The 25,564-nt window shown below is 40.2% G+C and overlaps 1 protein-coding gene across 1 annotated transcript; it reads left to right on the top strand.

Annotated features, from left to right (window-relative positions):
* The first annotated feature begins 3,245 nt into the window (after positions 1 to 3,245).
* On the top strand, positions 3,246 to 5,479 carry LOC131239793 (serine/threonine-protein kinase BLUS1-like). Its single transcript, XM_058237659.1, has one exon. It carries the CDS (start codon positions 3,358 to 3,360, stop codon positions 5,380 to 5,382), a length of 2,025 nt encoding a protein of 674 aa, XP_058093642.1. The 5' UTR covers positions 3,246 to 3,357; the 3' UTR covers positions 5,383 to 5,479.
* Positions 5,480 to 25,564: the final 20,085 nt, after the last annotated feature.

Here is a 25,564-nt window from a genome sequence, read left to right as displayed (position 1 = left end):
AATTAGTATATTATTTTAATTATTTTTCTAAAAGTTCATCATCAAGTATAGTTCATCTTTACCAAATTTCATTAGATTTCGTGTCGTAGAAAAACTCTAGAAGCAGCAGCTGTCTAAACTAATAATTTTTGGACAGTTGTCACAATGACCTATATTTAACTATATTAATTTTTTATATTTTTTTATTTATTTTTATATGAAACTAGACTTATCAAGCTTCAATTTGGCCTTTGAATCACCTAAATCAGAGTTAGAACGAGGGAAATATGACTTTTCGAAGTCGGACGAAAAATTACAGAAAAATTGTGAAAAACGGCCCGCTGTGGCCCGACAGGCCCAGACGAATCGAGGTGCGCTGCATTCAACGCGGTGGCACCGCAGTCCGCTGGACCGTCTGGTGGTGATTCCACCATGTGATTTTTGAAATGGGCTTATATTGCAAACCAGGATGAGTTATTCAACGTGTAATATATGATTTTGGGGTAGGAGAAGCTGATTTATCCAAATAACCTATTTATTTCATGAAACTCTAAAAGGTCAATGGTCAAATACCTATTTTATTTATTTATTTACTATTTATAGTAAATTTTAATTTAAGTATTGTTCTTCATCACATAAACTTTAGAATTTGTGTCTAATATGAAAGTACTTAGAAAAATTTGAAAAATGAGGTGGTGAATGGTGAGATTTTGAAGGAAATGGGTTAAAAATGGATTTTAGACTTTGGGATTGAGTTCTGAGAAGTTAATAAAGTGTTATGATTAATCCAGTGCCTAAGGACGTCTAACTCTAAGTTGACAAAAATCCGGGGCGTTACAATACTTCGTCTATAGATGACGGGTAATACCTTGATAAGTAACAATTATAATTCCGTAACATGCGGTCAAAATATCTTTAAAGATCCTAGACGTTCTTTATATTTCTCGTATAAATACACATGTCATTTTTTAATTGGTTTTTCCAAGAACGACAAAAAATATTGTGAAATATGTTGGAAAATCAAAAATTTTAAAAATTAAAGGAAATGATTTCTTTTTAACACCAGGCTGAATCACGTATAAATCCATTGTCCTTAAAGCGTGATTCGCCCCCTTATCAATTGTTGATGGGTTATGGGTGAATTGCTTCCGAGATAAGACGAGTCTATCTAGATCCTATGTGCAACAATCACGAATGGTCTACTTAAGAACTTTTCAATGTAATTGATCTTATGTCGAACTCTATTAGTAGATGTATTTGCAATATTCTTAGAAAGAGAAGGATTTTAGTGAGATATGATGGTTTAGAAGATATCTCTTGGAGTTTATTGATTTTAGATCGAAATGGTCCAGTTTATATAGGCACCAGGGGAGTGAATTGTTGCTAGGTGGCCATCTATGGTTCAGAACATTTGAAAAATATTTCTTACCATTGATAATGAATTTGAGCCGTTTCAGATAATTAGATGGAAAGATCTGATCGTTAGATCAAAGTGCGCCAACTAACGCCACTACAGTCACATTACCCGTGCCTATGCATGTATTCTAGCGCGTAGCACTAGAACACGCAACTAGAGTTGTACATGAGTTGAATCGATTCGAAATTGGCACAACTCGATTTGGCTTGGTTCGATTAGCAGCTTGGGCCAGTTCAAAATCAAACACCCAGCAAGCAACATCAAAATCAAACACCTGACAAGCAGCATCCATATCAAAATAACCGAGTCACCGAATTGATTAGATCCAAGTCGGTTCGAGTTGAGGTTCGATCTGAGTCGAGTCGAGCTCGGGCAAGCTCGAACTCAGGTCGAAAATTTTTCGAACTCCAAAAACTAACTCGACTCAGTTTGAATCCAATTTTGAGCCGAGGCAAGTTAAGCTTTTTTGAGTTGAATCGAGCGAGCTGACTGAGCTAACTTGACTCGTGTATAGCTCTACACGCAACTCGATCATCTTAACATCTGAGACTCCAAATAAGAATACTATACACACATTCACACATAAAGCACAAATATCTTTTCTCATTTATGATGTAGGATTAAAGAAAACTAAACTTTTCTTTTAAAAAATTTCAATATCATTTTGACGGCAAAACGAAAAATTTGAATATTTAATTTTTTTAAAATGAAAATTTCAACAAAAAATTAGGGTAGAACAAGTTCCAATGTAAAAGATCTAAATCCGAAAGACTGACCCTGTTCTTTCTTTTTAAAAAAATTAAAAAAAAAACACTTTTATCATTATAATAATTAGTGGCTGAACAGTTTGGCAATATTCCTACATATGTTCTCAATGCAACCGGCGTAAAACCGGGTCACAAGCTTACAAGCGTTGAAACATAATTGAGTAATGACACGGCACTAATCAAATCGCATGCGTTTGACCTAATTCCGGCCTTCTTAACACGCCTGATCCCGTTTTGATTGAACGCCAATAAGGATATTGCTGTTCACGGATTACCGGCCAGGAGATAAAAGATGGAACTACGCACTGGTATGTGCGTTATGAACAATTTACCAAATTTGTACAATTAGCTATCAGGACACGTGACATGAAAAATTAAATCTGAACCATATAAACAGTGATCTCGATCGTGGATGATCCATAGTCGAAGGTGGTCCTAACAATTCAAGTGGTGGCTGTCAATTTAACAGTTCAAAAAATAATTCTCATCCATTCAAATTAAAATAGAAAATCAGATGGTCAAGCTCGTTAGACCAGTATGAAGTTTCACGTATTCTCAGAGAATGGGGCCGGCATGCTTGGACGATAGAGATGAGAGCTATCTCTCGCATGAGTTACCACAATCTAGTGAAGCATGGGAACACGCTTTTGATGTATATCCCGAAAATAAAATAAAATAGTACGACGTTTTGCCTCTACCGTGACTCATAATCCCAGCATGCGTTGTCCCATTTAAGCCCATATGGTTACATGGTCCAATGATCACAACCGTCCACATTCGGGATTTATGAAATCAGATAATCCACTGAGAAAAATAAGATGAACGAATCGTTCTGACCATCATTATGATTTTCAATGGATCTCATTCAACTCCAAAAATCAAAGATCAAGATCAGCTCTGAAGCTTGATTATAGAAATATCTCTTATCTAAGATAGTCTCTAGAATATGAACGGTTAAAATCAGCGGAGAATCGCATCAAGTAGCCCAAATGGGCGAGGCAATCCAGAATCTCCACACAAGCAAAACGAACCCGTTTACCCTTTCTCAGATATACAAACGAGCTCACGCGCATCTCCATATATGAAAAAGACGCTGAAAGTTACAGCATCTCCATATTCACGTCTCTTCTTTCTTTTCTTTCTATATTTTCTCTCTCACAATACAGCAAAGAATTTAGAACCAAGAATCTCCTCATGGCTGAAGAAGAAGACAATACAGAAAAAAGAAAAATCACCTCCTCTTACTACCCTCTCGACCGCAGCTCTTACAAGATCCTCCACAAGATCGGCAGCGGAGTCAGTGCCGTCGTATACAAGGCCGTCTGCTTGCCTCTTAACTCGGCCATTGTAGCAATCAAGGCTATCGATCTTGAGCGAACAAGGGCCAACCTCGATGATGTACGACGCGAGGCGAAGGCTATGACGCTCCTCTCCCATCCCAACGTCCTCACTGCCCACTGCTCCTTTACCGTAGACAGCCATCTCTGGGTAGTCATGCCTTTCATGGCCGCTGGTTCCCTTCACTCCATCATCTCCTCTTCTTTCCCAGACGGCCTTCCCGAGCCATCCATTGCCATCATCTTGAAAGAGACCCTTCGCGCACTCTGCTACCTCCACAGCCAAGGCCTTCTCCACCGTGACATCAAGGCCGGTAATATTCTTGTCGATTCCAATGGTTCCATCAAGCTCGCTGACTTTGGTGTCTCTGCATCCATCTACGAAGCGTCTTCTTCCTCCTATTCCATGTCATCTCTTTCTTTATCTTTCTTCAACGACGTTACTGGCACACCCTACTGGATGGCGCCTGAGGTCATACACTCACATGTAGGTTATGGGTTCAAGGCCGATATATGGTCTTTTGGTATCACTGCGTTGGAGCTAGCACATGGCCGTCCACCCCTCTCTCACCTCCCACCCTCTAAATCGCTGGTGGTGAGGATCACTAACCGCTTCAAACTCAACTACGAAGATGATCACGATGAAGAAAGTGTCATCGGCAAGAAGAAGAACAAGAAGGATAAGAAACCAAGAAAGAAGTTCTCGAAGGCATTCAAGGAAATGGTTGCTTCTTGCCTCACGCAAGATCCATCAAAGAGGCCATCTGCCGAGAAGCTGCTCAAGCATCCTTTCTTCAAGAACTGTAAGTCGTCTGATTACCTTGTCCGGAATGTACTGCAAGGATTGCCTACAGTGGAAGAAAGGGTAAGGGAGTACTTATTAGTTCCTCCATCATCCACATCTATACAAGATGATGATGATGATGAGGACGACGGTATGTTGCCGCCTATCAAAAACAGAAGAATTAGTGGATGGAATTTTAATGAAGATGTCTTCCAGTTGGATCCTGTTTTCCCAACCGATAGTTGCCAAGATAATGTTAAAAAAGTTCAGTTCATGGAGGAGAAGGAAGGCGGCGATAAAGGCAGCACTCATCAAGATGGTTCTCCTTCCCCTTCTTCATTTTCTTCAGAAGAAAATGATCGAGATAGCGAGGCTGGTGGGGGCCATGACAAGGACAATGCCAAGAAGAGTGATGGCAATGACGACAACAACGATGATGAAAAGGATGGTAAGAAGTACCCTGAAGAGACAGAGGGAGAGAAAGATGAAGAGGAATCGTGTTCGGTTTTGAATTCAGCAGCTGCAATGGTTCCTGATCTGATGTCGCTGCTGAGCAGCTTGACTTTGGAGCAGCAGATGGTGATGAATGTGCTGGAGTCTTACCAAAGCAGTGCGGTTGAAGATAAGGACGTCGTCAAAAAGAGCGATGACAAGGGTGAAAAAGAGAATGAGAAGAAGCATTCTGACGAAGCGGAGGCAGAGAAAGAGGAAGAGGGATCTTGTTTGGTTCCGAGTTCGGCGATGGTTCCTGACTTGATATCATTGCTGAGCAGCTTGAGCTTCGAGCAGCAGATGGTGGTGAATGTGTTGGAGTCTTGCAGCAGTGGCAGTGATGGTAGGAGGAGGATGACAATGATGACGAACAGTAATGAGGAGGTGGGAAGAGAGCAAAAGCTAGTGGAGATGGTTGGTAGGCTGCAGCAGACAGTAGATGCTCTCAACCTTGAGCTGGAGCATGAGAGGAGGAGAAACGCTGCTCTGGAGCAGGAGCTGGAAGTCTTCAAGCAAAGAATTATATCCGACGGCTGTGAGTCCTCCAACACTGGGCATGATGATGATGAAGATGGAGTTTCTGCTATTGGTGGTAACATTAACTGATGACAGATCATAGTCAGATTCGGGAGGATTCTAATTCCACTTTTTACTTTCAACCTTTCACTCTCGTTTTTTTTTTTTTTTTTTTCAACTTTCTGCATTTGTTTTTTTTTCCCTATAAAAACGTCTCGTCTAAAGATGCAACTGTTTTTCTTTGTTTCTTTGTACGCTGAGAAATCTTTCGTTTTGGATTGGGTATGGTTGGTTCGAGAGGGCTTCTCTCTTCGTTCTGTGTGGATACCGGACGGGAGTTTCCTGCAATACTTGTTCAAGGGGTTTTTGCAACAAAAAGCCTTGTGGGGGCCATCGGGATATCCGTGTAAATTAAGCTTGGTGTATCAGCTTCGCAGCTTATGGCACGTTGAGATCCCAACAAATTGAATGCTGGGTGTTTCTATTCCCACCGTTTACGGTGGCGTGACCACTTTTTTTTTTTTTTTTTTACACACGCACATACACCCCCACACACTCTAGTGGAATTTCACCACACCTATGGGTACTCGAACCCTTGACCGGGTGTTGAAAGTCGTGAAAGTCACCATCAAGGAAACTGACGGTTGTTGATCAGGCATCACCACCGTACACGAGGATGTACACTTGGTGCTCCTAGATGCCGCATTAACGAAATTAACCCATCAATCAGCCAACTGCCACTTCTTTTCCAGGCATGCCTGTCCATTTCGGGAGTCTCATGGCTTCTCTTGCAAAAGGTGGTCCCACCCACTTAAACAGGCACGGATCTCTCAACGTTTCCAACTAAAAGGAGGCAGGTTCCACCGCTTTAGCCAATGGAGACATGCTTACTCCCATATTTGTTTGGGAAGCGAATTTCCTGTTGCCGCCGCCAACATGAGGTTGGCACGGAATTCGGGGATCCACTGAGAGATCCACTCCATCCATAAGTTCCGCAGGCTCACACAAGTACAGGAGTCCAAGAGAAGCATATCCAAAACTAAGGCGGGCCACACGTTACAGGAAACAATTGGAGATTGGAAACTCACCATCCAAACTTTCTTGGAGCTCTGTTGCACCTGGCGTATCACAGTCCACATTATTCAATACGAAGCTGCCACATGTCAACACCCACATGGAAACGGATTGGCTACTCCCCCAGCCACCAGCCCGGTGGCTAGTGGCTAGTGGTCGGTGCTATGTGGGCCCACCATGATGTATGTGTTTCATCCATTCCTTTCATCCATTTTTAAAAATCATTTTACGGCTAAAAAATAAGAGGTATATAAATCTCAGGTGGATCATCCCACAGGAAAACAATAGTGATTGGATATCCACCCACTGTACTGTTTATTTGACATGCACTCTGTTGATTAGGTTATACAGGCCTGGATGAAGGGAAAAAACAAATATCAACTTGATCAAAAACTTTGATGGCGCCAGAAAGTTTTTAATGGTCGATGTCATTCAACACTATTTCCTGTAATGTGGTCCACTTGATATTGGGATATACCTCATTTTTGGTCTCATACCGTAAAATGATCTAGAAAAATAGATGGACGGCGTGGATGAAACACATACATCATGGTGGGGCCCATAGAGCACCCACCACCAGTCATTGGCAGGTGGTAGGGGGAGTAGCCACTAGCCAATCTGTTTCCCACCCACGTATCATATATAAATAGGGGAGTACATGAACCTAGCTAGCTTGGTTAGCTCGCTCGACTCAGCTCAAAAAAGCTTGAATCAGCTCTATTCGAAGTCGAGTTCGATTCGAGTTAAGCCGATTTTTACAGCTCGAAAATGAGTTTGAGCTGGCCCTGGCTTGACTCACTCGGTTCGATATGTAGCTCGAACCCAACCCGACTCGGTTAGGTAGGTATAAAAAGTTTTTTTTTTTTTTATAAAAAAAACCTTAACATCTCCCCCTTTCCATTTCCCCCTTTTGTTTGAAAAAAGAACCCGGCTAGCTCCCTGCCTCCCTCTCTCTGCTCATCCAGTTGTCTCGCCCGACCAGCTCCCTACTCTCCCTCCTTCCCTCTGCTCATCCAGTCGTCCCGCCCAACTAGCTCCCTGCTGCCACTTTCTTTCTCTCTGCCTATCCAGTTGTCCCGCCCGACTAGCTCCCTACTACCTCCCTCTCTTTGCTCGTCCAGTCGTCCCACCCGACCAGCTCCCTGCTACCTCCCTCTCTTTGCTCGTCGAACTTAAACTCAGCTCGAAAGCTGGAGCTCAAACTTGGCTCGAACTTGGCTCGAATTGGTCGGATCTGCTGACTGAGCCGAGTCAAGCTGGAGATGCTGGCTCGATCACCGAGCCGAGCCGAGTTCGAGCTAGGTCTATCTGGTGACCGAGCCAAGTCGGGCTGAGGCCAACTCGACTCGGTTTGGCTCGATGTACACCCCTGCATATAAATAACCGAAGAAATCATACTCACAGAGCTGGCTCAAAGTTTTGTGCACATCTATAATAGAAAAGGCACATATTATTCGAAAGTAAGGGTAGCAATGGGATAGGTTAGGGCCGGGCCAAGCTCTCTCCAAACCCGACTAGCATCCTTCAAACTAAGCCCGAACCTGACCTGAGCCTTTGACGAGCTAAAAATGTCTAACCCGAGCTCGGCCTGAAAGTTTTATCTAGGGCCCGACCTAAGCCCATGTTTGATGTCTAAAACGGGGGGAGAGAGAGCACATGTGGTTTCCTCTTCTTCCTTTTCTTCTCCTTCCTTTTCTTTTGCAATAGCCCACGACCTATTATTATTGCAATGCCAGCAAGGGTGTGGTGATATTGGCATGGTGCGTCTAGGTTGGTTGGATGGAGTAGAGAGAGAAGAAGAAGAAAAGGGCTTGGAGAGGAGAGAGAAATGGGCAGGGGGAATGCAAATGGGGTTTTTTTAGGTTTTTGTTTTTGTTTTGAAGAGAGAGAGAGAGAGAGAGAGAGAGTCATTTCTTCAAAGTTCTATTGGGGGATTTCTCGCATTGCCAGGTCAGTCAGGAGGAGAGAGAGAGAGAGAGAGAGAGAGAGAGAGAGAGAGAGAGAGAGAGAGAGAGGAACCTTCCCCTTTGCAGTGGGACAATTATTTGAAAACTTTGAAAAATCTATATAACTTAACATCAAAGAGAGAGATAGAGAGAAGTGGCAAATAAAACATATATAATTGATTATTCTCACCGGCATAGGAACTGAGACTTTATTATACAGAGCTTTTAAAATCATTGCCAGGACAACTATATAAAACCAGTAAATGGTGTCAATATGCTTCCTCTCCAGCTTTTATTCTGAGGGGGATTTGTGTTCACAACCTCAAGTGTAGGGTTGCGATGCAGTAATAATCTCGGTGGGCCTAAGGTCTAATCCACATAGACTAATCTCGTGAGTATTCTAAAAGCAACTAAAAGTAGAACTAGAAGAAGATGAAAACCTAAATTTGGAAGTGTAGAGAGTAATTGTGAGAGATTCAATGAAAAAACTTGAGAAATTCAAAGGTGGGAACTAGGGTTTACAAGGATCCACTTATAGCAATCAGGAAGATCTATGCTTGATTTAATGACACAACTAGAATCAGAGTCCCATCTTATCCAGTTGGAAGATATCTCAGTAAAACCAAATCTGAATTTTCTTTGACCTAATTCTCAATGGATGGAAGTTGTGAGAACTGGAAGTGATTCAATCACAAAACCATGCCCAAGAGACAATGGCTCACAATAGGATATACCAATCTCATAAACAAACATAAGAGAATCATGAAGATTAGAAGGGATTCTGTCATCCAACTATGCTTAAGGGACGATGGTGAACAATAGGATTTCCTAATTTCACAATCTCAATATATAAAAAGAACATATGGAACTAAAACCGTAGAAGAAAGCATGAAAAAATAAGGAAGGAAGAAGAACGTTTGGCGACGGCTCTCTGTGCTTTTGCTTCACTCCTCAAACACTAGACAGTGCCCAAAGATGCCTTGGGCACTCCTATTTATAGTTGTGCAACACCTCCTTTCGCACCTCTTTGAAAAAATCAGGAAATTGCCTCAAATTTACGCACTCTGCATAACTCTGCGTAACTTAGCGCGATTCATTCGATGACATCGAACAGGCTTCGATGTCATCGAAGGTGTCTTTTATACGTGTGTTTTCCGCGCTTTTATAGCTTCATCCAGACTCTGCGACCTTTTATGTCATCGAACTTACCTTCGATGTCATTGAGCATTGTTCGAGGAATTGATAATGTATCCAAAATAGTCCAGAGAGTTATTCCAATTTCTTCAGTAAATTCGATGTCATCGAGGAGTCCTTGGATGTCATAGAGTAGATCTTCGATGTCATCGAGGAGTGCTTCAAGTAATCGAAAATGGTGCTTAATATGTCCAGCGAGTTTTGCTGAAATTCTGCAGAAAATTCGATGTCATTGAGCAGGTCTTCGATGTCATCGAGTAAGTTCTTGAGTCATTGAAAAATGTCTTCAATTTGTCCAGCAAGTAACTCAATTTTTCTTCATAAATTCGATATCATCGACTTGTGTTCGATGTCAACCAATGTGTCCTCGATGTCATCGAACGATGCTCGATGATACAGTCAATGTGTATTCTGCACCTATTCTTTCGGTTTCGTTCCTTCTCCACTTGGTTTTCTTGAATCTTGGGACCTTGAAATCTTCAATCTTTGTCTCCTAAGATACATTTTTTGCCTTGGCGATCTTTGAGCATCAAATCCATGCTTTTAGCATCTTTTCCAATCCAAGCTCTCAAATCCACCTTGTAACATAAACATGAGTAAAATAAGACATTAAGCAGTATCATATTCATAAAACTAAGATATAAATGGGGGTCCAATATGCAATATTTGACCCTCAACAATTTGGAGGTAGGTTATGTAATCGTATGCAGGTTCTGATTGTGAGAGGTTAATGTTTTAACTAAAGCGGTATATTTACATCTAGCTTTTTATGCACTTGTGGTGGTATGTTTTAGAGTTTGAACAGACACAAAGGATGGAATCTTTGAAACTATTTCCAATGGGAAATGATTATTTGGGGAAGAGGTTTCCCTTCCTGTAAAAGTTTGAAAATTTTAAAACCCTATACAGCTTAGCATTAAAGAGAGAGAGAGAGAGAGAGAGAGAGAGAGAGAGAGAGAGATGTGGCAGATAAAACATATATGATTGATTATTCTTTCTGGCACAAGAACTAGGATTTTATTGTGCAGAACTTGCATAAAATACTTGCTTTTGAAGACTCCCAATGATACAAAGCTTTTAGAATCATTACCTGGATAAATATACAAAACTAGCAAATGGTGTCAATATGCTTTCTCTCTAGTTTCTATTTTGAGGGGGATTTGGAGGTAGGTTATGTAATTGTACGCAGGTTTTAATTGTGAGAGGTTAATGTTTTAACTAGAGCAGTATATTTAAATCTAGTGTTTTATGCACCCATGGTCAGATATTTCAAAGTTTGAATGGACATAGAGGATGGAATCTTTGAAACTATTTCCAATAAGAAGTGATTATTTGGGGAAGAGGTTTCTCTCTTTATAAAAGTTTGAAAATTTTGAAAACACTAGATACCTTAGAGAAAGAGAGTTGGGCCAGACTGGATTGACATGCCTTTAGGCATATAGTCCAAGCTTGACCCAATTCACAAATAGGATTTCATTTTGAGCCCGAGCCTGGCCCAAGGGCTTGATACTCCAACCCAAGCTTGCACCGAGGCGGGTCAGGCCCAGCATTCCGATGGGCTAACCTGGCCCATTGACACCCTTGTTCGAAAGACACATGCCGGACACATGCACGACACATATAGCCTTAGCGTGTGAAAGAAGTTTCCAAAGACATGCTGATGTGAATTTCTTCACAATCTAGTTCACACACGACACGATTGTTCCAAATCAGAAACAGATCCATAAGAAGGAAAATTTCTCTGGGATGATTGATATTTTCTCAGAGGTGGTTAAGGATTAGAGCAATTAATGAAAGTCCATTGGAAAATAGTAGCAAATCGTACACGATGACATCATACAACAAAGAATCTAAATCCTACTAAGACAACCTATGCACAATTAGAGATTCACGCAAAAACTTACACACAACTATTGCATTTCAAAAGTCTATAAAAGCAGCATTCAACAAAGAGCTCTAGGCTTTTGCCACACATAATTTTTCTATAGCGCAATACTATTTATCCTTACTTTAGCTTCTTAGCTTAGATATTCCACTTCTATCTAACCTTGTTGCAGCAAGTTCGGAATCCTTAGTTTAAATCCACTAATACAACCTCGTCATAGCTGCAGTACACCTAAGGAGTAAGATAAATATCCACAACCATTGTCATTGGATCCTCAATCATTAAGTTTTTACTTTGTATATCACTAGTCATATCTTGCTAACTTAACACCACGACTGTCTCACGACTGCCTAATATTTTTTCACGGCCATTTTGCTAGCACAAGTAGAGTTGTACACGAGTCGAACCAAGTCGAGCTTAGTATAGCTTAGCTCGGCTCAACCATAACTAATCCCAACTCGAACTCGACTCAACTCAATCCTTGAGCCTACTGGCCAGCTTGGCATGGTTCGCTTAGCAGCTCGGGCCAATTTGAGCCGAGTTCGAGCATGTGCGACATTTTCTCAACACATAGGGTGCATCTTCAATTTTTCATAGAATGCAAAACAGTAACAGCAATATACATGTATTTCATCAAATACTTGGTGGGCAACAACAAAATCATGATTTGATGACAGTTTTATAATGTGAAGTTTTTTTTTTTGGTAGTGATTTGTTTCATATACATTCCTTCCTCGCCACTAGCCAATCCTTTGGAGAATGTATGCACTCGAAACAACACTTCATTTTATCATTTCATCAAACACTTGGCAAGTAACATCAATATCAAAAGAACCGAGTCACCGAGCCGATTCGATCCGAGTCTAATTGAGTTGAGGTTTGATCTGAGTCGAGTCGAGCTCGGGCAAGCTCCAACTCGGCTCAAAATTTTTTCAAGCTAAAAAAAATCAGCTCGACTTGGCTCAAACTCAATTTCGAACAGAGTCAAATCGAGCTTTTTTTAGTTGAGTCGAGTGAGTTAACCGAGTTAACTCGGTTCGTGTATAGCTTTAAGCACAAGCAATCATGGCAATTTATTTATTCTTTGCTTAGTTTATTTCTTTTTGCTAATTATATTGTTCCTATTTTCTAAATCATTAAAATAAGTGATTTAGCCTTCTTTTTAATCTCGCTTGTCTGTTATTAATCTTTTGAGAAATCTGAAAAGCTATCACCTCTAAAAGAAAAGTCCTTCAATCAAGGTAAAAAGATCCCATTCTAAATTACTAACCCTCTCCTTCTAAAATCGTTTGATGATTGTAACAGTTGGTGGTTGAACAATTAGATTAACCTTCACAAGTTTGATCATAATCTGACTATTTTAGTGTATAAGGTCATAAGCTTTCAATCAATTTGAGTTGAATAAGACTCTAGCCACTCAACACTATCCTAATTGCACACGTTTGATTGAATTTGGTTTATTCATTACATGTATGGCCACACATCCAGATTGAACAATAAGAGTCTTTTTTTAGCATGCCCAATAGGATGCGGTGTGTTGTATTAAGTGTTTCTCAGAAAATCAACATGGTTGATAGACAAAAAAAAGACTAGTAATCCCCTTGAGATTTTGGAAGAACCATAAGATGAGGAACAAATAGTGGGACCCATTGATGTGAATGTGGGATCCACTTCCCATTCGAATGCTATGCTAGATGATGATGCTCATCACATCCTTGACATGTGAGGAGATCTTCGACAACTCATAGAAGGCAACAAGGCCCATGCAAAGAGCCTCGCTAAGATGATTTAAGGCCTCTTTGAGAGGCTCACAACAATGGCGAATCACTAACCTACCAACAGTTCCTTGAAGAAATTAAAAGCAGAACGGCCGTCTAAACCCCCAATTATGAAGGTCAACCGAGCTGAACCTTAAGGTGATCCTCTATCACCTCCAAGGGTGGCGAGAAGAAGTGGCTAACAGAAAGGCCATCATGAATATGCAAAACCCTAAAACACTTATATACTGGGGGAGGCAACTTCATGCATGCGTCGACTAGCTCAGAGGGCAACCTCTTATGCCTTCATCGCCACAAAATTATTATGTTGGAACTGAGTGCCATGGGGGGAAACCTCCTATGGTGCCAACAGTTCATCAAGGCTACCCAAGGGTTGAGATGCCTGTGGGGCAACCCTTGATGACAACAAATCTCGTGGTACAGAGGCAATACCCTCCGTAGTCGCAACACCTAATCGACCATTATGATGTCATTAGACTCATCCAAGCATATGACATCCAACCAAATGGCCAATGGGTTGCTCGACCCATCTATTGCAAACCCTATCCTAATTGGGTGGATCAGTATTTTGAATTGCCTAGAGGATACAAGGTCCTAGAGTTCACTCTCTTCTCTGGGAAGGGTGAATCCACCACCATCGAGCACATCGGTCATTTCACCATGCACTGCGATGAGCTTTCAACCCATGATTTTTTTCTGAAAAAAAAACTCGAGTTATGAAAAGGAGAGCTAGTGATGTCCTAGAGGGGAGTGAATAGGCCAATGCCAAATAATCGAAATAAATGCGGAATATATAAAGAATATAAAAATCTCAATCGCGTGAGTATTGAAACCTTGATTCTAAATTATTCGTAGGACAACCTTCACCTAAAATATTAGGCAAGACAACCTTATTTCATGAATGTCTTTAAAATCAATCTTTCAAACAACAGGAGAAAATAAAAGAATTACAACATTCACCACAAAAAATGAAATAATAAATAACATCTACAACCAAAAGATTAAAGCATTCACCACAAGGCACAAGGAATTATAATGGTTCGGTGCTTAAAACAACTACACCTACTCCACTCTCAAAATTACTACCCTCGTAATTTTGGCTTTTACTATAATAAAGTTTTCACAGGTTCACCTTAACAACTTAATACAGTTTCTTGTGATTTTCATGGGTTATCACAATAAAAAATCTCTTTTATGATTTTGACGGGATATCACAAATAAAAATCCCACTAAGATTTTCATCGGCTATCTCAGAAAAACCTATATGAAATAAAGCAGTAAAATACTTATCTTCGAATATAGATTCGAAGACGTAGTAGAAGCTTGTAGCAGATGAACTTCTTTCTTATATGTAGATGACGTAGTGTTCGATCAAATAGAAAGAGTATAGGGTTCTATAGATTTTAGAAATGAAAAAACCCAAATACTACTTGATTCAATTATCTTTAGATCTCAATGAGAGTATAGAATACTCTTTAGAAAAAGATTGAAATGATCTTGAGAAAATGGAATTAAATAAGCTAGAAATTAAATATAAATACCATACAGATAGCTTGCCGAGGACTTGAGCTTTTCTTTCTCTTACAAAAGGTATAGAGTAATTTTTTGTTGTATTTTAAAATAAGAGAAAGCCTTTATTTATAGCCAAAGAAGTTGAAAATTTAGCTAGCCTAAGACTGACTTTGGCTGGCCGGATTCTACCTAATTTGTTCCAACAGCTATCGGATCGTAAGGGATAAGATTTATCCAAAATTCGGCTAGCCCAAGGTCAAATTCAATTAGCTGAATTTCACAATTTAGTTGGCTAAATTTGCCAATAGGCTAGTTGAATTCCCGTAAAAACAAAAAGTTTGCATTGCTGGAATTTGACTCGAACTCACTTGGGCTAGTCGAACCAAAACTTAGGTTAGCCGAATTTTCAACAGAATTTGTTATTTTGCTCAGGCTTGAAGTTAGGTTAGCTGAGGAAGTTAGGCTGGCCGAATTCCAAAACAAAAACGCTATTAAAACCCAAGTTTAATGACTTTTTGAAAGTACCTAAACCTAAGGTCTTTCTAGGGTTATACCACCTGTGATTTAACAAATATATGGGACAACCTGTCTTGAACTTTGACTTGATCTTCTCTTGAAATCGAGAGACGACTACTTAAGAAGATATGCCGATCTTGAGCTAATCACAAGCCGATCTTAAACTGATCTTCAGGCATTAGAGTAGTTGTGATTTCATACTTGCGATCTGACTTGAAGCACTTTTGTCTTATGAAATTTGACAATGCATGTGTGCTAAACATAAAAGCACTTATAAGTTGTTCAATAACTCCCTCACGAGAGTGACTTTCAATTGGTACATCAACCTCCCTCCAAACTTGATCCAAACCTTCCTTGAGATGAAGGAAAGGTTTCATATGTAATTTCATCAAATTGAGCTTAAGGTTTCTATGGTTGATTTGTCTAGGCTAGGACAATTTTTTGGAGAATCGACCGAACAGTTTATCACTCGGTTCAAGAATGCTAAGAGATGATGCTCCTTAGTCTTACTCGAGGCCTAGTTTGTTAAGCTTGCCCTTGATAACATAGGCTTCAAACTTCACAAGAAGTTTGAGGGCATGCATTTTAAGGACCTCTTTAAATTATTGGCCAAGGCCACTCACTATGAATGGATCCACCATAAGGAGAATCAAAGGATGAACTCGTCAAATGACACGTATTACCACGACCCTAACTACGAGTTGGTCATCAGAAAGGTGGTGGCCAAATAGTCTTATGAATGTTCGTCCTTAAAATGAACGAAAGTTCAAACTCTTGCCGGAATAAATCCTCAGAAGAATACGTTTCATTTTTAAAAAAAATTCTTTAAATATCTCTAAAGCCAATGAGATCTTTGACCACCACTTGGAGATAAAATTTATTAAATTACTTGAGTATCAGAAAGTTCCATCGGTCGAAGAGCTAAAGAGAGTATTACAAATGATACGACTTTGAAACTCATTTTACAACAAATTGTGTCATTTTAAAGAATATTATTCAAGAACATAACATCTAGGGCCTTTTTAAAGTTTTCCGACAAGGAGGTCATGGGGTTGACAGAGATCCCCTTCCCAAAACAATTGAGCTAAATGTCGTTCAAGTCGAGTTAAAAACAGTCATCCGTTCTCCAGATAAGTACATGACAATAATGAATAAAGAATCAACCTTACAATGTAAATGAACAGTCGTTCCAACTTTGATTTCGACTATTTGCAGGCAGCCAATTCAAATAGAACATAAGACGTGCATCGATACTTGCCACAAGTGTAGGCAAAACAGTCACAAGGTCTTCATCTGTCCTGAGCAAAAGCATAGTTGGTCTATTGTTAAGTGTCAAATATTGCATATTATCTCCTATTTATATCTTAGTTTTATGAATATGATAATGCTTAATGAGTATATTTTATACATGTTTATATTGCGAGGTGAGTTTAAGAGCTTGGATTGAAAAGAATATTAAAAGCATGGATTTGATGCTTAAGAATCACCAAGGCAAGGGATGGATCTTAGGAGACCAAGATTGAAGATTTTAAGATTCAAGGAAACCAAGTGGAGAAGGAAGGAAGTCAAAAGTACAAAGTGCATAAATGTAGAGAATTTGAACTTCACTGTCTATGTCATTGACCACCGGTCGATGACATCGAAGCAAGTGTTCGATGACATCGACCACGGGTCGATGACACTGAAGAATTACATGAAAATAGAGTTTAGTTGCCGGACAAATTGGATACAGTTATTGATGAAATCGAAGCCCTGTTCGATTGCTCGAAAACCTATTTGATGACATCGAGATTTTTGCAGATTTCTGGAGCAACTCGCTGGAACACTCTGAACACATTCTCGATTACTCGAACACCCTTCGATGACATTGAAGGACTATTTAATGACATTGAAGGTATGTTTGATGACATGAAAAATTACGCAGTGCAAAAGGTGTTACGCAGTGCGTAAAGGCGCGACTTCCGGATTCAAGTTACTATCAATGACATCGAAGGCTGTTCGATGACATTAAAGGCATTACGCAGTGTGTAAATTTGAGGCAGTTTTCAAAGACGGTCAGACAAAGGCTATAAATATGGGTTCTTTGAGGAGTTCTAAACATGAATTAGGTTACAAGGAGTAGAGCCAAAGGGTGGAGTAGCCTCCCAAGAGTTTTTCTTCTTTCCTTATTTTTAATGTTTTATTTAAGAGATTTAGTTTCAATCATGTCTATGGTTGGCTAAACCTCTTAGTTAGGACTAAGAGGTGAAGCTTGTAGCATGTTGGGATGTTTATCTTGCTTTGATTCTTGTTTTTCTTGAACTTCATTGATTTTTAGTTTGATTTTAAGGAATATTTTCAATTTTCTATGGTTTATTGTGACTCAAATTACAATAAATGTAGTGATGACTTTGAATATCTTCTTTTTCTGTTTTGAGATTGTGAGATCGGTAAATCCTATTATTCACCATTATCTCCTGGGCATGGTAGGATGACAGAATCCCTTTCAATCATCACAATACTCCTTCATGTGTCACTAGGTCAATGAAAAGTTAAGATTGTGCTTCAATTCTTTTATCTTCCAGTTGGATAAGATAGGACTCCAATTTCAATTGTGTTTCTTGAATCAAGTAAGGTAGCATCTTGATAGCTACAAGTGGATCCTTGACGCTCTAGTTTCCTTTTGATTATTGAAATCTCATTCACAATTACTCTCTTTTATTCCATATTTAGGTTTAGATCTTATTCTAGTTTTAGTTATTTTCAGAATATGTAGAAGTTTAGTCCCTGTGGATTCGACATCGGTCTCACCGAGTTATTACTACATCGCGACCTTGCACTTGGGGTTGTGAACATCTATCTTGGCCCTCAACTTTGAAAACTATCAGGGAGCCATCAGCTCAGTCAAAAGATAAGGGTAAAATCCTTATGCCTAATCTCCACCATAGAGGCTCGTCGACCAATATGACATCTAGCAAAAGATTGGTCGAAGACCCTGTTGAACACTCAATGCTATGATAGATTTTCCATACGAAGATAGACCACGATAAAAAATGTACATCTCCGCTGGTGACACACGACATCCCCATGTAAGCATTAAAGTTGTCCAGTGTGAAATCCCAAGCGTTTCTTTTGCCTCTGACACAAACTTTGGAAGCCATCTGGAAGTAGCCAACATGACTAGGATATAATGGAAGGACCTCTATAATAGCTAGGCTTATAGGTGAAGCATTGGTTAACAAGACAACACATCTACTCAGCAAACACACAACCTTTTTACCTTCACGATCAATGTTAAGTGTTGCCAAAATACGACCAATTCAGCTAGAGGGTAAAGGGAAGTCACGCATGGATGAGATGTTTGATGCGTTGTTATCAAGGCCTAGCATAACAACAATGGTTTCATCTAAAAACTAGGGCATTGCATGAGTTGTTGGGTTGAAGTATAAAGTAGTGCCCTTGTAACACCCCGAACTTTTCAATACCCGAGTATTGAAAGTTCTCGAGTGTTACCATGAGGTTTGACTTAATATATACATGTGTACGACATCAATTTAGCCATCCTAACCCTACACTTATTAGCCAACATGAATCTGTCCATTGAGAATGATCTTCATCCATAAATCAAGTCATCCGACCATTGATCATGTGGTTTGATACATGTACATTCCCTTAACTAAATCGGCGAATAACTCTTCATCCATAATGAGTTAGATGTAAGTTCTTTTATAAGAATTGTTTAGAAATGGGTTTATAATCATGTAGAACTATTAGATTTCACAAAACCCTTAAATCAGCAAGGGCCATAGTTAAAACAAATGTTCACTTAATATAACCCACCTAAGACTGGTATCCCCCTTATACTTTGGGGCAGACCCTAATATGGGCCATTGGAAATCAGATGGCCGGAGTGGATTTTCCATAAGCATCATTGTGGGGCCCATCTTAACCATGCAGGTGCACCAAAGGGTGTGCAACGGCGTTGCACCAGAAAGCAAAACACAATTAAGACTCCTTGACATGTTAAAATAGGAAGGAAAACCTTCCTTCTTTCAAACCCATCTCCCACCGCGTCTAGAAGAACGGATGCTGTTCGTTGGGATGTATTGTGGCCCACCACAACGATCCATCAAGGAAATTTGGACCGTCCATCACGTGCAGACCCCACCTCTGATCCGAGCCTGGAAGTCCAGCAGGACTGGGAGATATCGTACATGCCAAATCGGCATCTCCTTGCGAATGCAATAGCGTCCGAGGAGATCGCGACGTGTGATCTTTCTTCCCTCTTGCGCACCCTTACACGACTCCTCTACCATATTAGGACCGTCCAAACTCCATTAAAGGAGACCCTGATTCTTCCCAAGATGACCGAAAAGAAGAAAGAGAAGTAAAGACACAACAGTTCATCGTTTCTCACGCAGGATAACCGCCCCTTGCGAAGAAAACAGACGCAATGTCCTTATGCATAGGAAACCCAAAGATGTTTTCTGGCTCAAATCTAAGCCATCCGAATCGAGTTCCGATCGACTCCACGTCGTCCGAAAGAAAGAAGGACAAACAGAAGTTTGTGGAATCTTACGAATCTGCACGCGATCATATTCGTTGTGCTATGCAACAATGCCAGAAATCTTAGGATTTTCATAACTGCAAGGAACACACCACAGGGTTTCTGATCCAAGAAGGATATGAGCCTTCCATTCCCTACTAGATGGAGATCTGATCCCCTCAAGTTGTCCAAAAGAGAGGAAGAAAAACAGAGAATGCGGCAACTGCTGATCTCTCAGACATGTTTGCCACACGATGCGGAAAGTTTGGAAAGATCAGCAGGAGATGAATCTGCCATCCACGTAAAATTCGTCTTTCCGACTGAATGAAGGACGTGGATATATGCCGTAATGGGTTAAAGGAAGATCAGGGCCAACCATTTGTCAATCTTTCTATCTAGAGACCTCTTCCAACGGTCCAGATAAATACAGATCACAAAAACCGAAGGCACGCACACACCGACAATGTGATATCTGTGAGAAAGTAGGGTTGCGTAGGAGGAAAAATCCCTCTATTGAAACTCTCCTTTTTGTAGGTTGAGGGCTTATAAAAGCCCAGTATAGTAGGAGGAGAGGCACCATTCAACCCTTGTACAAAAAGAAAAGGAAAGAGAAAGAGAAAGAGAAGGAAAAGAAAGGAAAAGAAAAGAAAAACAAAGAGAAAGAGAGAGAAAGAAAAGAAAAGAAAAGAAAAGAGAGAAAGAGAAATGTGAGAGAGAGAGAGAGCTCTGGCCAACAACAGCAGTGAGGAATCACCTCAACAAAAGAGAAGGAAAAGAGAGCCGCCGCACACAATCTCTGAGTCAAGACTCCAACCCAAGTAGGCCAGAATCCGTCCTTCCTTCTTTCCATATTTCTCCTTCCTTTCTTTCCTTTCAGCGGGTCAAACCAGAACATCCAAAACCGAGTCGACTTGACCAGGAAGACTCAGATGAAGACTTGAGTCAAATCGAGTCAAGATTAACCACAAGAATTCCCTAAATTCATACCGACAATTAAGGAGAGTCATAACAAAATCTAACTATGTAGATTGATTAAATGCCAAGTTAAATTCCCAATCTTTCAACACATACTCACATTTAAGGAAGAAATGAATAAATAAGGTGAGGGTCTTATCCTTTAGGCTTACTTGATTTAAGTTGATATGTTGTATCTTGCCTTTTACCTACTATGTTTTCATGTTACTAAGATTTCCTATCTATTATTGTTTAATTTACCGTCAACACTTATTTACCTTTTTGGGAACCACGGTTTAGTTTACATTTTCTATCAATACAAGGGATGTGTTAAAAGGTATCACAACTAGTGAATCAAATATTTTATCATGAATGTAATACGTTACGAGTAGCGGCCCTCTTGGTCGACATGTAATTCTGTGGGTTCGTTGCCATGGTGCACAATCGATGTAAGTAAATTGTCATGCGTATTACATCACTTCTCGGGATTAGTCATCACAAATAGTCGCTCCATGAATACATCGTGTTACGTAAATCCCCCAATCGTGTTATTATGTCGCCTTGAGATGCTCGCATAAATCCACATTAACATGGGACACGCCGGCGAATATCCAAAGTGTGAGAATGTGGGTCGAGCTGGATATTATGAACTATTTTCCACATTGTGACAGCAATCACTATGTATGATGAGCCGTACACACTTTGTTAGGCATACATTCATGTAGATTGCTTGCGCATACTGATACATCTCATAGTAGTGGAGTACGTGACGTATCAGAACCCTTACATTACTTTTATAAATCTCTTGAATTATTGTTAATCCTAAAGGATAACTATCACTGTGAGTAAGACATTGACCCTCTCCAACCATACAAATGATGTAGGTGATGTATAGATTGAAGACCTAGAAGACCATCTCCCTATGGAAGACAATATTAAAAGAATACGAAGATAGTTTTCTGATTTAGTTTTATACTTTCGCTTCAAACTCAATAAATGTAATAATCTTTCATTGAGAAGGCATTTGATTATTTATTGAATTTTGTTACTCTGATGAAATAATCAATACGGTTGATTTTACTCTCGTGAATGATAACCATCGTGAATGTATCTGGATGTGATCTAAAAAAAAATAGGATGCAAATTTTAAAGTATCTAGTTTATACATTATTAACACCCGATTTTCTCGGACACGAGTATAAACTCTGGCTGTGAAAATTCGAGATGTTACAACCCTCCACAAATGACTCATCTAAACATTCAACATCATGTCGGTGTTGCGCTACAAAGGTTCTTCGTGAGAGTTAGGGATTGCCTTATGCAAGGCACAATACCTCAACACAAACCTCCAAGTCATCCAACGGTAATTCCCAAATGGCCAATTCCAAATCCCAACAATAGCCTCGAGAGCCCTGCCCATTGGCTGCCCAAATCCTTAAGGTTGGTGTGGACTATACTGTACATAGTGGACAAATGAGAAGAGTCACTTCGTCAAATGGGCATACTCCTAGGAATCGCGAGCCTAGTCACGACCTGCCAATTTCTCAACAACTATGTTAAGGTTGCAACGAAAACCTTGAACTTGAGCAAACGCGATGTCTGCAAATGGTTGCACAGAGGACTCTATGCCACGAACGAAGGAAACAAACCATCTGTCCTAGGGTTCCGTAACTTTCTGATTAGTTAACCAGGATATAGGGACGTCTCTTATAGAGATAGAGGGTTATGACCAGAAGCCAACAAGATCAACAGAAAGTAGTCCACAAGACAAATCGACCAATAAGAAAAAATTTCCTCCCACAACAAACAATGATTCAACAAGACATGCACAAATCAACAAGCCCGCTAGTCATCAAACAAGTAAATCTCAGTGTATCCCATCGTAGATACATCATCATCAAATCTGAAGTCGAGAGCAAAACAGATGGCTTAGAAGTGTAAGCCTTTGGCCATATGCTTGACATAACTCACAGAACCAAGAAGAATGGCTATAAGTAAGCAGTCGAACTCTAGGGAATATAACCTTTGCAATGAGAATGATAACCATTCATGGCCAACTATCATGGATCAGGCCACTATTATCAAGGCATACAAGCATAAAAGGAGGATAACAAAAATAAAGTACGAGATTCATGGAAACCATCATATTTAAAGATATAAAATGACTGATATATGAAGTATTTCGACTCAATAATAGAAAAACCAAAGTCTTAGTCAGGATTTCACTCGGCAATACCTATAATGGTCTACAGGTGTATCAGCCTATTTTTAAACAATAGATAAATTTTTTGGCCAAAGGCTAGAATAAGTTTTAGGCATGCATCCATGCCCGTTAGTGTTAGTGCTCATTTTTGCACCCTGTTTGCCAATCATGTGAGTCGTTGTGTCATGTAGTCGGTTGAGCCTTTGGAAAGCGAAGATCGAAGAAAAAAGCGAAGATGGAGCATCAAGAAAGCATAACAAGTAAATGAGATGCCTTGGTGACTCGAACCCTTGACCCAAAACAACTCATAGACCTCTAAATGATCTGGACCTATTAGTAAAACCCTTTTTGATCATCCCTTAAGCCATATGAGTCTATACCTTGTCATCTTTGGTTTGATTTTAGAGGTTTTTATTGCCAAAATAACTACCAGAATTCAGCAACCTTTGGTCCCATTGAAGATGGCTTTGGTCTGACCGAAACTGGCTAAAACAGGAAAATACAATGGCCTCATGTTCGGTTGGACTCGATCCGACTGAAGTCAACCTTGGTCTGACCAAAAGTGGCCAGAACTGTCCAGCAGATTTTCGGTCATAATTCAGTCTGATCGAATTGTAATTCAATGCGACCGAAGATATTTCAGTGCGACCAAAGATTTCTCAATGCGATTGAAATGAAGCCGTTTCTGCCCCTTTTTTTACCGTTGGATCTCAAACCATTTATAAAGGGCACTCGGTTCTTGGTCCTAGTGTTAGGTTTTTAGTGCAATAAATAGTAGGTTAATTCAATATCCATATCCTTCATCCCTAGCCTCTATTCTTTTGAGTTCTAAACAATCTCCTTTGAGATTAAACTCTAATGAGGATTCCAACCTTAACATTGAGATGTGCTTGAACTCTTTCATTTCCTAGAGATTGAACTTAAGCAATCTTGGTATATCATTGTCGAAGTCTTCTAGGAGACCCATCTAGTTGAATCCCCTAGGATAAACAACTTCCCATTAGTTGTAGGAGATTCAACCCACTCCTATCACCCTGGTTGCCTCGGAGGAGCATCATATGCAAGGTGGTTGATCATGGAGCTGAAGCCTTGGCAAAGTAGTGGCAACATGATCGGGGAGCTGATTGATGCACAAGAGAGCGAAGATCAAGCAACCCAAGATGAAGCTACAAAAGGGACTCAATCCGATAAGTAAGTGTCATGTGTAAGAGTCCAAGTTTGTATTCATTCCTTGCGTAGGTTGGAGTGCAAGAGTTTATGTCCAAACTCACCTAGGTTCTTTCGTAGGACCTTGACTCTTCAATAGAGCCTAAATTCCATGGTTCTTGTGTGGGACCAAGGTTGTTAGTTAGCCTAAGGAGAAACCAACCAAAGCCCTTTTGTATGCCTCTGGCGCGAGAATACGTGTCAGGTTCGGGAGTAGGACCCTTACTCTTGTGTAGGGCATAAATTGTCGGGTTCGAGAGTAAGACCCTTACTTTTGTGTAGGGCATAAATCTTAGGTTCAGGAGAAGGACCTAGGCCTTTATGTAGGACCTTGGTCTCAACCAATTCACTACAGGTGGAAGACTAGTAATGGCGCAGACATCTAAAATTGTGGGGCTTATGGGCCAATAGCGAAAGTGAAAGACATTGGAAGACTGACTCTAAAAACAAATGGTTGAAGCCAACATAGTAGGGTATATGATAAAATGAAAGCGGAAAAGATGGATACAGTAAAAAAAATCCCTATGTCTCTCCAGCAACCCCTAAATTCGGCCTTTGCTTGGTTCATTCAATGACCCACTCGGGGGATGGATGTGACCAGAGTTTATATTTCAAAGATGAGGGATTCCATAAAGACTGGTTAAGGTGGTTAGCATCAAGAATGAGTCTCTCTTCTGGGTATATAGGAAAGCATGGAGAAAAGGGAGAAGGGTCACTAGCAAAAGATGAATAGAATGTCGAACTAAGAATGTACCCCTGGTTAAAAGAATTGGAAGATGAAAAGGATGAAGAAGGGGATTCTGGGGGAGAAAGAACGTCAAGGAGAATGTAATCTCCGAAACATATGACAATAGGGCCCACCATCTTAGGACCAAATATCTTCATCACATCAGACTTGGAACCATTAGTGTTGGAAGACGAGGAAGCCATGAGAGCAGAAGAAGAAGAATAAGAAATGGAGAAATAAACGATATAAGGAGAAGACGGGGGCTTGAGAGGGATATGCAAAAAGGAGTAGTAGACGAGATGAACATATTTGAAACCGTTTTTAGAAATATGAGCATCAAATGTCACAACCACATCAAAAGCTTGATATAACGATAGATGATTTTTTATGCTAGAGGCTGCACAAGACAATCGAGAGAGAACCCCATGCTACTACATGTCATTCGTCGAGTAACTACTAGAACCGAAATATCACAACATCCCTTCATATTCTACAAATGTTAAGCGACATGGGGGCATTGTTTACACCTGGCATGTCACAGTCCACATTGCCTAGTGAGAAGCTACCACGTATTGGCACTCATATACAATAATGGAGGAAATTGTACTCGCACCAGAGAGAAGCCGCAAAGACTCATAGCCGTACACACATCTGCCACAAAAAAGGCAAATATCATTCGAAGGGCACATGACTGATACACACACAAGACGTATAGCCTTAACATATGCAAGAAGTTTCCAAATACTTACCAA

Source organism: Magnolia sinica, chromosome 3 (assembly GCF_029962835.1).
Source record: "Magnolia sinica isolate HGM2019 chromosome 3, MsV1, whole genome shotgun sequence".
NCBI classification, from domain to species: domain Eukaryota; kingdom Viridiplantae; phylum Streptophyta; class Magnoliopsida; order Magnoliales; family Magnoliaceae; genus Magnolia; species Magnolia sinica.
This window is presented reverse-complemented; position numbering and strand designations above follow the sequence as displayed.